Source organism: Anneissia japonica, unplaced genomic scaffold (genome assembly GCF_011630105.1).
Source record: "Anneissia japonica isolate Jap-2015-1 unplaced genomic scaffold, ASM1163010v1 scaffold997_len2565447_cov190, whole genome shotgun sequence".
Taxonomy (NCBI): domain Eukaryota; kingdom Metazoa; phylum Echinodermata; class Crinoidea; order Comatulida; family Comatulidae; genus Anneissia; species Anneissia japonica.
In genome coordinates, this window is record NW_022696369.1 from 203068 (window position 1) to 217235 (window position 14168).

At 33.2% G+C, this 14168-nt stretch overlaps 2 protein-coding genes across 6 annotated transcripts in view; one reads left to right on the forward strand and one right to left on the reverse strand.

Annotated features, from left to right (window-relative positions):
• The window catches only part of LOC117101938 (ADP-ribosylation factor-related protein 1-like), a 6187-nt gene extending 4694 nt beyond the window's left edge, over nt 1-1493 (forward strand). For all 5 annotated transcript variants that reach the window (XM_033242056.1, XM_033242055.1, XM_033242059.1 and 2 more), the window contains exon 8: nt 254-1493. In XM_033242056.1, the coding sequence (XP_033097947.1) occupies nt 254-344 (91 nt within the window). In that variant the 3' untranslated portion in view covers nt 345-1493. The remainder of the gene's footprint in view (nt 1-253) is intronic.
• Nucleotides 1494-4259: 2766 nt separating this feature from the next.
• Nucleotides 4260-8546, reverse strand: LOC117101939. The gene is made up of 4 exons (XM_033242061.1): nt 7637-8546; nt 7025-7120; nt 5884-6048; nt 4260-4953 (listed from the first exon to the last, which is right to left on the reverse strand). The coding sequence occupies exons 1-4, from the start codon at nt 7754-7756 to the stop codon at nt 4795-4797; spliced, it is 540 nt and encodes a 179-aa protein (XP_033097952.1). The 5' UTR covers nt 7757-8546; the 3' UTR covers nt 4260-4794.
• Nucleotides 8547-14168: the final 5622 nt, after the last annotated feature.

A 14168-nucleotide genomic window follows, 5' to 3' on the forward strand; every position in this document is an offset into this window, starting at 1 on the left:
CAGTGATATAGAAAGAAAATTATATTCAAATTTTAAGTCTGAGAGTGCAATTTCTGGAGATGCCATAATCAGAAATTTTCTTGCCTCAGCCCCAACCATGGTGGGGCTGAGGTGATATAGATCCTCCATCTGTGAAAGTACCTCCCCAGACCCCCTCTACTTTGAATTCCTGGATCCACCACTGCCCATTTTAGTTTTCAGTTCAGTACCAACCAACCTTTTTAATACATAATCTCTACCACCATTTTTACAGAGACGGTATTTATGAGTGCATTGATTGGATGAAGAATATGGTTGTTCGAAATTCAATACGAAGACCACCAACAGAGAAAGATATCACATGATGAAGGTCATCCAATCAGAATTTAGATAAAATTTGTTATCAACAGAACGTGTTAGAACAATGTATTCTTTTATTTCAAAATACACTATCAATATCAAGTGTTATGTACTGAGTGACTCAGAATATACTATCAACATCAAAAAGTTCTGATATACATTATGTCAGTTAACAAATCAAAGAATATTTAATCTATTGTACATTTCCTGTATACTGTTGCAATGTTTCTGACTTTAGTATCAGTCATATAATTAATACAATTTGCCCTCCATATCGGACCATTGGGACCTGAAAAGGTGGAGTGTTCTCAGGTTTCAGTGTTCTCAGGGTTTGGTCTCCAATTGGAAGGTTAACTTTGTGTTAAACGATTGAAGATTGTTAGGTTGTACTTTTTTTAATGGTCTTGAATTATGTAGGTCAAACTGTACTATGAATAGTATAAATTGTAATTTGTTTGATAAAACATTAATAGACTATGTACATTTATCTATGATATTAAGATATATGTAGATTAATAATCTATGTACATTAAATATAACTGAGAACATTTTATATATTTATCTTACTATAGATAATAGTTTACCATTTTCTTTTGTTTTTTACTTAACCCATCAGACGATATTAATACTAGGCTTACTTACGAAAAAAGCATTACACTGGTTACCTTTTGAAAGTTGAATTAAGTTTGAAGTGTTACTAATATTTAAAGTGGTAATGGAGCTGTGTTAGTCTAAACAATATACAAAGAGAATTAAATGGCAGCTCTCTGAGACTAACTTGGATGTTATTTGTTCAACACAAGCTTTCGCTGGCAGTCAATGCCAGCTTCATCAGGTGTGTGAACTAAAAAATTGAAAACAAAATAGAAAAGAGCTTATGTATACATAATTAGCAATAGTCTCACAATTAACCAATTAGCAGTCGGATACAATGTAGTATACGATGATCAGAGATAACAAGTGTAATCAAGCAACTTACTATTCTACTAATAAATAGAGCTAGGCAGATAAATCTGTGCAGTCATGGATCTAATTATGAACAATGGAGTCAGTAAGAAACTAAATATTATAGTGGCTAAGAAAGCGTAGATCTATATTTGAGGCCACTATTAATGCAATCAAATTTATGAATAAATGTTTTGTTCGGCAATTAATCTGTCATTTCTCTTTTTAAAGCAATTACTTAGGAGCACAGCTACTTTAAAGTGTGCAATATTATGTCCTGGTAAATTAAAATGAACTGCAATAGGCCTATCTTTGTTGTTGTGAGGAATGTCAAATTTATGACAATTCATCTGTTGTGTGACAGTTTGTCCTATGTAAGTAGTACCAGGACATTTAGTGCATGTAATGGCATAGATGGCGTTAGATGAAAAACATGAAAACGATCCACTGATGTATGTAACTTGATTAGGCCCTGTAATGGTACTGCTAGTGTTGATATGTGGGCAAAGTCGGCATTTCTGTTGGTTACATGGAATGGTGCCCTTAGTGGTGGGGGTGTGGGGTACTTTGTTAGAAGTAAGCTGTTGTTTGAGGTTGGGTGGTTGTTTGTACGTAAGCATAGGTTTGTTAGGTATGATTTTATGAAGTACAATGTCACTATCTAGTATAGGTTGTAGATCGTTGAAAATGTGTTGTAATGTTTAATGAGTGGATTATATGTGACGATAAGTGGGACACGATGCCATCGGTCTCCTTCTTTTTGTAGGTCATGAGGTTTTCTCGTGCTATCCTAGTGGCTTTAGAGATTTGTTCATTAACAAGTTTAGAATTGTAGTGCAGATTGTTGAATTAATTACGGAGGTGGTTGAGTTGCTGTTCCCTATCAATAGTGTCAGAGCACATACGATGATGTTTATTAAGTGCCTGGCTTTAAACAATAGATTTGGTTGTGAGTGGTGGATGAAAGCTGGATGGACTGAGATAAGTATTTCTGTCTGTAGGTTTACGGTAGATAGGTGTGGCTAGGTTACTATTGTTGATCTTAACTGTGACATCAAGAAAATTCACATGAGTGTGTGAGTGTTCGAGTGTGAGTTTAATTGATGGGTGGGAGTCGTTGAGTGCCTGATGGAAAGCCTTTAACTCATTAATACCATGTGTCCAGATCATGAATATACCGTCAATAATATTTAAGGTATCCAAGTGTAATATGAGTGGTAATTTGGGGCTGTCTTCTAATTAAATGCCTTCCCATCACACAAGCATGGGAATCGGTATTTGTTGACCAATTCAACAGAGCCATTATGACGCATTTCTGTTCTTAAATTAATTGTCACAATAGGCAAAGGTGTCTGTGAAGTCTCTAATCACTATTAAGGCACTATGGTGGCCCTTGGGACTAGGTCTGAGGAGAGAGTTCACTGTAGGTACTTTGGCATTTTTAACATCTAAAGGATGTATTGAGTTATTTTTCTCCTTAAAAGAATGCCTATCCCTTAAAGTATGGGGCCCCTGCCTTAAGCCAGTGTGACCTTATAGCTGTTACGTCACTGTAATGTACTGTATTATTGTATGATATTAACTAGGCTTAGGGCAAGCAAGATAAATTGAGCATAACCATAATTATTAACTAGTAAACAATCTGTATGTTAGATACTCTCCAAATTTATTTTTTGTCATCCTCTGCAACAGTATAATATGTACACTAAAACTTAAAATTATTGTTTTCCACAAAAATCGGCCAATATTGGCATACAACAACTGAAACATTCCAGAGACTACTAAAATTCTGTGTTACATCTGTAGATGTTTACTGGATAATAGCCTGAGAGAAGCCTTTTCCTGTCTCCTTTTGTAGGTCGATGGGATGCTGTTCATTTATACTTTTTCTGTCACTAGTTTTATTATTCACTGAACTGTTGTACAATTACGATTCAGTCTTCTATAATTTGCTGTAGCTATCATGCTTCTTTACTTCATGATCTGTTTACGTCTTGGTGATTCGAATTAGTAAATCATATTTTAAATCAAATTGAATGCTTTCATTCACCAATAATAATAGATGGTACATAAGTACAAATATTTGCAAACATTGACAAAAAGGTAAGAGCGATAAAACTCAAAAGATTGTCATTGGTCCTACAATTGATATGATTGTGCAGTAGGCCTATTGTAATTTCTTTTATAATATAGTTAATACATAAAAGCAAAATATACAAGACAGATATATTTATTGAATATATTATGAGTATTGAAATGAATAGCATGGTTTAACACCGACCTGTACAGGTAATGTCTTAATAAAAGATTGTTATAAACTATTCACAAATATTTAAAAAAAAATAATAATAATAATAGTGAACATTTACAACTGGTGGGGGAGGCTTCAGGAGTGCCTTTGCTTGCCCAAGGCAGATATTCCTAATTAGCAGCTCCTAGACTCACGGAGGGAAGGAACGTCTCACGTTTCCATTTATGGGCTGCCCCTTAAAGGGGGTCCCACACCGCTGCCCTTACGAGAGTGGCCTAAACTTAATCTATGCCTAAAAGTACAATATTGAAAAAAATTTAAACAGATTAGTTAGTGTGTAATTATCGTAAGGATGAAGTGAACAAAAACGTCGTAAGCTGATTCTTATACATGCTGAGGGAAGTACTTTGTTTAATGTTATCCGGTAACAGATTACAAATGCAAGTTAAGGCATAATATTAAATTTATGAAAATTAAAGATAAACATTGCATTCTGTTCTACGTCGGTGAAAGTAACGTGGCATTAATTTACGATAAATATAAATTATCTTCGAAACTTTATTATACAGTATAAATAATATAGTACGTTGAGTTGTTGATAAATATCTGTTTGAGTTGCACTTAAGAGAGCGAAGCCTTACTAAATTACATGCATGCCTTTTTGAGAAAATATAAGCTTAAACTACTATTACAAGTTTTATACGTTTCATTGAAAACATTCTACGTCGGTGAAAGTAACGTGGCATTAATTTACGATAAATATAAATTATCTTCGAAACTTTATTATACAGTATAAATAATATAGTACGTTGAGTTGTTGATAAATATCTGTTTGAGTTGCACTTAAGAGAGCGAAGCCTTACTAAATTACATGCATGCCCTTTTGAGAAAATATAAGCTTAAACTACTATTACAAGTTTTATACGTTTCATTGAAAACATTCTGTTCTACGTCGGTGAAAGTAACGTGGCATTAATTTACGATAAATATAAATTATCTTCGAAACTTTATTATACAGTATAAATAATATAGTACGTTGAGTTGTTGATAAATATCTGTTTGACTTAAGAGAGCGAAGCCTTACTAAATTACATGCATGTCCTTTTGAGAAAATATAAGCTTAAACTACTATTACAAGTTTTATACGTTTCATTGAAAACATTGATAAAATAACCGTGGAATCGGTTTACATTATTCCTTCTTTAAAGAAGTTACTGTTTTTTTTTAAAATTATTATTTACGGGTTCGACAGCATTTCACTACATATTGTATAGTTTCAAGACGTCATCATAGAATGGAATCATAAATGAATAGAAGTTTTCGATTATTACCGCGTTCCTGTTGATTCGTGTGTTATTATTTGAAAATCGTGTACACGTGAACGGTACACTGCCAGTAGGTATAGTCCATGGTTGAAGCTGATGAGAAAACAAAAGACATTATGCAAATGAGATTACCGTGATATTAGTTAACGTCAAACAAAAGCTAGGGGCTGCGTCATAGATTATACTGTAATTTAAAGAGCATTTTTTCATATTAAGTTCATAAAACCACTTGATATGGACCCCCTAAATTTTTCAAAATTGTAATTGGAGAAAAAAAGAAAATTACATTCAAATACGGTCTGAGTGCGCCATTTCCGGCCATCTAGAGGTGACTTAATCGTAAATTTTCTTTCCTCAGCCCTAACCATGGTGGGGCTTAGGTGATATAGACCATCCATCTGTCAAAGTCCCTCCCTGTGGGTCCCCTCTATTTCAAATTCCTGGATCCGCCACTGATAATTAACTAGGCCTATGGAAGGAATGCTGAAGTTCGTGTTCCAGTGATGAAATCGTTTAGCTATGCCAAATGAGTTAGTAACACGTACACCGTGTGGCACACCGTCTACATAAACAGCTTTTAAATCATTACTAAATTCAATTAGGCTCCCACCCAACAATAAGATCAATAAAAATATATTAAATAAAACCTTAATTGCCCATTTAAGTAAATCATTATCGACTTTCAGTAAGTCGGTTTTTAATGATTGGCAGACTATTTTCTGTTACGAACATTTCATTTTTTCTGGCAGAAATTTAGAAGAATCTATGTAAAATACTAAGTTCGTTAATTTGCGATGATCTCGTTCTAATTTTAGAACTATTGAAAACTATTTCAAAAGAAAAAAAAAACGTTTGTTTTTTAAATACTCCAAGTTTATTAAACGTGGCATATTTAACGTTTATTTGAGATTATCCAAAGCAAATAGTCTTTAAATATAAGCTTTTGATATTGGAGGTTTTGAAGATATTCCGAATCCAATGAGGACAGAAGAAGTAAAGCGTTGAATTCAATATCTTACTTACGTAGTTATAAATTTCGGATTGAACACTCTGAATCGCTGTAAGAATTTGTTGAGAAGCGTGTGTATAATTATTTGGCAGCGCAATCAACACCTCTGTATCATGAAAACACTTCATACTGGCGTTGTAACCAGTTAGGTCATTATGATACTCTGCAAAGAGCCCGTTCTGACAAATACAAATATTAAAATATACTTTAACTGTCAATCAGTATAAGTACATAACATACATAGTGGAAATCTGCCATCCGTAGATTGTCAACAAATTTTGGAAAAGAATCTGTGTGGACTCGGTAACCGAGTCCACACAGAATCCACAACACTCTTTAAAAATGTAACAATAAACGAATAAAATTCCAGCTGTCATCTCAAGATCTTAAGACTCTTAATATCATTTTAATTTTAATATCTTGAACAGGTTTGATAGTCAGAGAGTACGTTATTTTGGTATCTGATAAATCGTGTCTGTGACTATTGGAAAGCTGTCTAGCCTACTTCATCAGACAAAATCACAAAACATTTTATATGGTGTTGCTGGGCCTTTTAGGGCGCCTTTGCAATTGTCGGAACTAAAAAAAAATGAAAACTTATTTTTATCCTTCCCGTGCTTCAATCTTTAATTTAAGTGAGAGACATGCATTTTAGTAATGGCATTTGGCGGGCAACCAAGATGTTAAGTTAAAACATCATAAACAAAATAGGCCTACTGTAAGATGGAGACGAAGCCTGACGTTGATTAAAATTGTCCTCGTCAATAATCAGCTAGGCCTATATTATTTGTAATTATACAGTCTAGTTTTTGGTATGTATGAATTTTACTGTCAACTACAGGCTACTAGTATTAAAATTACGTAAGCCGATTGTATAAGATATTAATTACTAAAAAAGAGCCCGTGGTTGGATTTTCAACCCACAGATATTTGGAGGCCAGGGTGGTCAGCAGGAATCGGGTGATGGCAAGGTTTAACCAGGCATGCTTTCTGTCTGCATGCCCTCCCCGGGCCCATCCCGACAGTTATGCTGTGCTGTACAGTATCATTTAATATTCATCATTCATATTAGGATAGTGCGCCCTCTGTGTACGTTTGTCTTTTTGTAATAGTGTGAATACAGTACAGTAGTTGGAATTTTTAAAGCTTACTCACCATCGTCATATTTCTCGCATAAATATCAGCCCTTTGTGTAAGTCCTTGATGACTTTTGTTCGTGGAATAACTTGCGTTTCCAAACCTATTAATTTTCTAAATTGAAGCATATGAGGCAAATGCATTAAATTGAGCGAAAGGTAAGCAAAACATTATTTAAACCGTATAAATAAATAAAACTCAGAAATTATCGAGGTATCAAAATGAGCAAACCAATAAGAGAGACGGACCCGTTTGTAAAAATCGTTTTGTTATTGGATAGCCTAGTTTTAGTTGCAGCCTTATAGACTGAAACTAAGTTACTGGTTTCGATGGTAATGTTTATAGACATGCGTACTTAATTTTAGTCTTGCTTAAAAGTTCAATCACCGGCTCGACGAATGTTTGAAAAATATTCCTTAAAACTATATCGATTCATTGATAATGAATAGTAACGATTACAAACTCTAAAATTATATGATTATTTTGTATTTGCTATTACGATCATTAAGTTATATTACAAAATGTGTGGTCAATTTAAAGTCGAAAGTGAATGCATATATGTACCCATTTATGCACTATATCATTTCAAAATTCAAAAACACTAGAGTTATGTGCTAGAGTAATACTTACATAATCAGTCCACGTAGCATTCACTATTTTGTAAAGTGTTTTTGTATTATCTTTTAAGAATGTATTTACCGAGAGAGTCGGTACCGGTGTAGCATCTGTCGATGCCACCAAGAACGACATCAGTGAATCTGTCAAAAAGTCAATCAGTAAAGTAAGTACGATACTGAACGCCCGCTATTTTAACTCCCTAGCTGTATATTCACTACAACCAACCGATTAAAATATGACTGTAGGCCTAAATGCTACTAGGAGCCCTTGTCGTCGGTAACTAAAACTAAAATGCATTTAGAACTTTTGGTGCAATCACAGTTAATTGATCATAACCTGTTGTAATGACAAATTATAATCATGTTTCCATATATAATATCTCGGAAGGGACTTGCATTGTGTTCGTACTCACATTAAACTAAAAACGGCTATCCAGTTGCACTAGAATTTGAAAAAAAAAAAAGAGAAGAAAACAAAACAAAAAAAGACTAGCCCTCGATTTTAATATGGCCCTGAACTATGCTTACTTCCTTGCTATTACATTAAATTAATAATATTAAACAATAATTTTAGGCATATACAATTAAATATCGCCTACAGACTGTGCCTAAATTATTTTTTTAAACATTGTATTTTTTTTAATGATTCTTCGACAAGTTGTAGCGTCGAGTGTATCAGTTTTCTTAATCGAATTAAAAGGCGTAGATATACTTACAAAAAACGATCAAGTTGGCGATATGCATTTGTCTTGTTTTAAGCTACATAAAATTTAGAATGTTCGCATAATGCGCAGGTTTTGCTTATTTATATCATTTTATCCAGTGTTAATTTATAGATTTTATATGAAATTTCCAACTTTGGATGTTGAGGCAATGTTTGATGAGTATTAATCGAAACTAGTTGCGGTGTGTCCAGGTAACAGGAAGACGGGTTAATATTGCAATGTTTTTGTCTTTACGATTTTCGATAAAGAGTGATTAAGGAAGATTGTAATCGAAATTGCATTCTATTCGAAGATCAACCGGATGTTTGTTAATAGGTCGTTACGTTCTTCATTTTTTAGCCTAATTTATACTGACGTTTGTATTTCTTAAATTTCACTTAATGAGATTACCCATATGAATTAAAGATATATATAATAATATTTTTAGTGGCTTAAAGCTCGAAAATAACCTCTCCCACCTCACAAAAATTTAAAAAATAACATGAAATTGTGTTATACAAGCACGAGCAACCCAAAATGTGAAAATTAATATATATATATTTTGGACGAAAAGTGAGTTCAACCTCAGCAGGTCAACAGATTAGAAATTGGTTGGGCTCTACAACCAATCGATATATTGTGCACAATAATGATAGTCGATAAACGTAGGCATATAATTACATTTATACAATTATAAAATTTGCTTATAAACATTTTTTGACATATGTATTGATTTAGATTCGATATTGCAACAAAATGAATGCCAAAAAATAATTACATAGCGTATTCTTTTTAATTACATCATGCCTGAATATGGTCCGTGATCTTAAGCAAGATGCAGCTCATTCTGAATGAACAAATTATGCCACATACATTTAAATTGTTACTCAATTGCCATTTTAGTTTAATAGTGAATCTATTACAGCTAATATTTAATTTCATATATTCGTTTCAAAACATTAATATTTACAAAACAGACTGCAAAAAAAAAAAAAAAAAAAAAAAAAAAAAAAAAAAAAAAAAACAAGCACACAACAACATCAAACAGGAGCAACCCAAATCTAAACTTAATCACTGTCGATTCTGGGACCTTTGACAAAAAAAGGGTTACAATATAAATTTTGTTTAAAGACAAAATATCTGAAGTTAAATTTGTTTTTAAATCAGTAGTAAGTACTGTAAAACGAGCAAATGTAATGTAAAGAAACAACAGCACTGAACACTGTTGTATACTGGCTGACAATAATTATATTGATAGTAATTATGGTCATAAAAAGGTATCGATCTGGATAAATTCATTCAGGAGCATTAAATGCATTTGTTTTATAATATCGAAACTAAAAAATAACGGATGTAGGGTGGTTTCGGTTATCATGTCATCATAATTATCATCATCATCATCATCATCATCATTTTAGTCATTATAATTATTGTTGCCGATATTATCGTAGTTGTTGTTACTGTGATTGCTATTCTTGTTGTCATTGTCTTAATCATCATCATTATTATCAACATAATTAATATTGTTATTATTAATGTGTGTTTTTTTTATATATAGTGTTTGTTATTTATACAGCCTGTATTCAACTTATGCGTTTTGCCTAGATTCGAAACATGGGGATAACGTCTGGACCAGTTATTATTATGAACATTTGAAAATGTACATAAAGTCAACTCTCGTATTTCGATTCATAAATAGTATACGTTGCCGCACAAAACACAATCCTTAAATATTCAATTCTTTGGATTGTTGAGTTTAGACGTGTGTTGAGTTATTGTTCTGCATTCAACATATGAGTTTAGTCTAAAATTTATCCAATAATAATAGATCTACATATTGGAATTTTGACTTAGGCCTACTGTGAAATCCACAATTTACACCCTGAATAGACACGTTGCTTCAGTATTAGTAACATCCTTTTGCGTTATCGTTTCAGCGCAAAGCCGGATGGAACGTAAGATCAACAGACAATAAGCACTTACCTTGGTAAGATGCAGGAAGACTGTCCTTCTGTTTGCATACATTGGCTACACATGGCCTAACCGTCCTGTAATTGGAAAAACCCGAGAAAGTTCAATTACATTTAATAGTTACAAGCATTAATTTAGCTATTGCACGCATGGTTTTAAAAGCCTATATCAATTGCCTGTAACAGTTTATTAGTAATACACCATGGGTGGGTTGTAAATTTGATGGAGGTTAAAATCGAATATGCTTAGGCCTAGTAAACATTGAAAGTAAACCATGTCTTTGTAACGTGTTTCTGACGTCTCCTCATAACCTGTAAGATATGGGTAGGCCTACATGTTAACTAGACCATTGTGTTTTTGGGTTGAATTATTTGATTAAAGTAAAATCTTTAAAATCAAATTAATCGAAATTGAGTTGTAGTTTTGTGTTTGACCCCGAAAATTGCAAGAACCAAAATCAAATATTTTGCACCAGTATTGGGCAGATTTGTGACAGGAAGGAAACTATCAATGGGCTTATTCGGACTGGACTGGCTCATTTCGTTGAGTACGAATTTTCATTGACTGGTTCGTAAAATAGACTTCGTCGACAACGAAAATTAACGTAACCAGAATGCGTTAATTAGCGTAAAGCTATGCACGTGACCAAAAAATATGCCCGATTGGGCAGTTTAGCAACAACATTTTCGTTAATTTAGATTAAATTTCAGAAAATAAAAATTACAATATTTACCCACATTGAAGTCAAAAAATAATTGTAGGCTAACAGAATTCAAAAACTGAATGAAAACATTTTTTTAGGAAAAACCCATAGTGCCACAACCTGAAGAAGCCTTGACTACGCAGCGTGTATTGCGGCAACTATGCAGACATTTTGTTTTGTCGAGTATTTACCAGTTTCTATTCGACTGGTCGTCTTCATTAAGTAGGATTTTACCACTGCGCAGGTGCGCGTGGTTTAACGAAGAACGACCAGTCGAATACGGTCAATTTCTCATAGGCCCAGGCCGCATGTCTAATGTTATTTCCTGATGTTCTAAAATAATTATCTTCAATACGCCCGTAAAACTTCTTATACCCTGGGTCACTATTCCTTGTTTGGTTTTTAGGGTGAGTTAACTATAGGGTTTACTAAATTAATTTGTGATACCATTGATTATCCTATCGGAAATTAGACCAACTTAATTTTGAATAAACTTAAATTCCTGATGATGACCCAATAAAGGTCGAAACGTTGAATCATGGCCTCCCTCTCTTAAAGAACAAGCTTGTATTGATTGGAGAAATAATCTTGAACAAAAATCTTCCCTTTCAGATTACTCAATTATTAAGGAAAGCCCTTGTCTAGAAAAATATTTACTTGAAACTACAGATTTTGAGGGTGCTTGCATAAAATTTAGATTACGCTCCAATACTTCACCTTTACAAGTTAGTCCAATAATAATAATTGTATTTGTTCTATTTGTAGTTTTTATTCAATTGAAGATATTAGACATTTTATTTTTTCATGTCCTTCCCTCCATAACATCAGATTGGAAGAGCTAGCAAAGCATGAACATAAAATAGTAAATACAAATAGGCCTATTTGGAACCAATTTATAAATTCAACCACCGACCAGAAGTTAATGTATGTTTTGGCTCTTTTTCACCAAATCTTCCAAAAGGAATTGTATGCTACAAGGGCATGGAAAAAGAGAAATGAGATTTTTTTTTAAATGAACGTTTTTTACTTTTGTCCTGTATTACTTTATATGACTTATCTATTTGATTTACTTTTATGTGCATCTGTGTGATCAGGTCTGATATGTGTGCTTCTTGTGTGATAGGTGGTGTTGTATAAAGTATGTACTGTACGTCTCTATGTTTGTATGTAATATTAATAGTGTAGTTTTATAACGCACATATATCCATCTAATGTAAGATGCTGGGCGCTTGATATGTGGACTAGGAACTCGATCAATGACATTCTTCGCCCCTAAGGGTCCCTTCGTGTCTGTGCTACCCGGTAACCCGGTACCAGCAACTCTCGTCGTCTACCACAGTGGCTGTCTGTTCCAGTACACCGGGGTATCCCCCTACTCGTCTCGAAGGATATACTGGGTTCTTTATAGTGCACACGAGCCATTTTATACACTGGGCCTACGGAGTCCTTATCCGAGAAGACTGTACCGTGAGTAGTGAGTAGTCATGTGATTATGGGTACAGCATGCAGTTTTGTATGGATATGTATGTACTTAAGTAGGCCTAAGTGTATTTCATGTACGTTTTGTATGGTGTTTGTATAATTTGTACATGTGTTTAGCTTGCATCACTTTATTTTGCCTTAAGTTTTTAGTTTAAGATTGCTTTTAAGTTTTACATGACTGAACACCTTTTTTTTTTACTTACCTTAATGTCCCTTTTGAAAATTTGAATTGTCTTTTTCTTAGCATAGGGGCGTAAGTTTTTTTGTGAACTTTACTGTACACTCTATTGTTTTGGACGCACCTTCTATTGAGAAGTACGTGCCACTGATTGAAAAGTGTAGTTTCTACGAAAGCCTATTCGTGCCACTTAAGTATATAAAAATCATCAAAATGTAATCCGAAATTTCGGATTAGTAATCCGAAATAACGGATTAGTAATCCGTTATTTCGAATTAGTAAATCGTATTTCGGATTACTAATCCGAAATTTCGAATTAGTAATTCGTTATTTCGAATTAGTAATCCGTTATTTCGGATTACTAATCCGAAATTTCGAATTAAGTAATTCGTTATTTCGAATTAGTAATTCGTTATTTCGGATTACTAATCCGAAATAACGAATTACTAATTCGAAATTTCGGATTAGTAATTCGTTATTTCGGATTACTAATCCGAAATTTCGAATTAGTAATTTGTTATTTCGAATTAGTAATCCGTTATTTCGGATTACTAATCCGAAATTTCGTATTAAGTAATTCGTTATTTCGAATTACTAATTCGTTATTTCGGATTACTAATCCGAAATAACGGATTACTAATCCGAAATTTCGAATTAGTAATTCGTTATTTCGAGTTAGTAATTCGTTATTTCGGATTACTAATTAGTTATTTCGAGTTAGTAATTCGTTATTTCGAATTAGTAACTCGAAATAACGAATTACTAGTTCGAAATTTCGGATTAGTAATCCGAAATAACGAATTACTAACTCGAAATAACGAATCATTCAGGAGCGATGACGTAGGCCTAGGCCTAGAGAGAGAGTTGGGACGGTAACGTCTTGCCCTAGTTTTCACACGTTTCACTCGGTTTCAGTAATTTTGAAAGGAACACACGAATCATGCTGTCATAATAGCGTTGTTACAAATAAAAAGAACTAACATAATTGTCCATTTAATATTGGCATGTATTTAATATTCTATTCATTATTTACTACAGTGAGAAAAGAAAGAAAAACAGTAGTTACACAGGATCTCAATAAATAGCTATTAGTATGGTGATTATGTCTTGTTGAGCTATACTGGAAAAAAAGTCTAGTTTATCATAAATTATAGTGTACTATGTATAATGTCTGTTTTTGCATTATTAATAAAAAAATATTTTCATTAAAATCGAGACAGCTGAAAATAATTATAGGCCTATGTTTTTCTTTAATTTTTTTATGTTATAAACTTAAATCTTTTTTGTTGCAGTAATTTTTGTTGTACCTGTTACTGTACACACTGTTTATTGAGAAAAAAAAAGACCAGCTTCATTCTCAAAGTAATTCAGTTATTGCAATTCGTAAAACATTATACAAATACAGACTCTCTTCAGGATTATTTGGTTGAGACAGTTGTCTTTCTCTCATTAATATCGAACAAAGATCAAACACATCTTTGTCACATGTGTACTGGCTCTTGAAAAT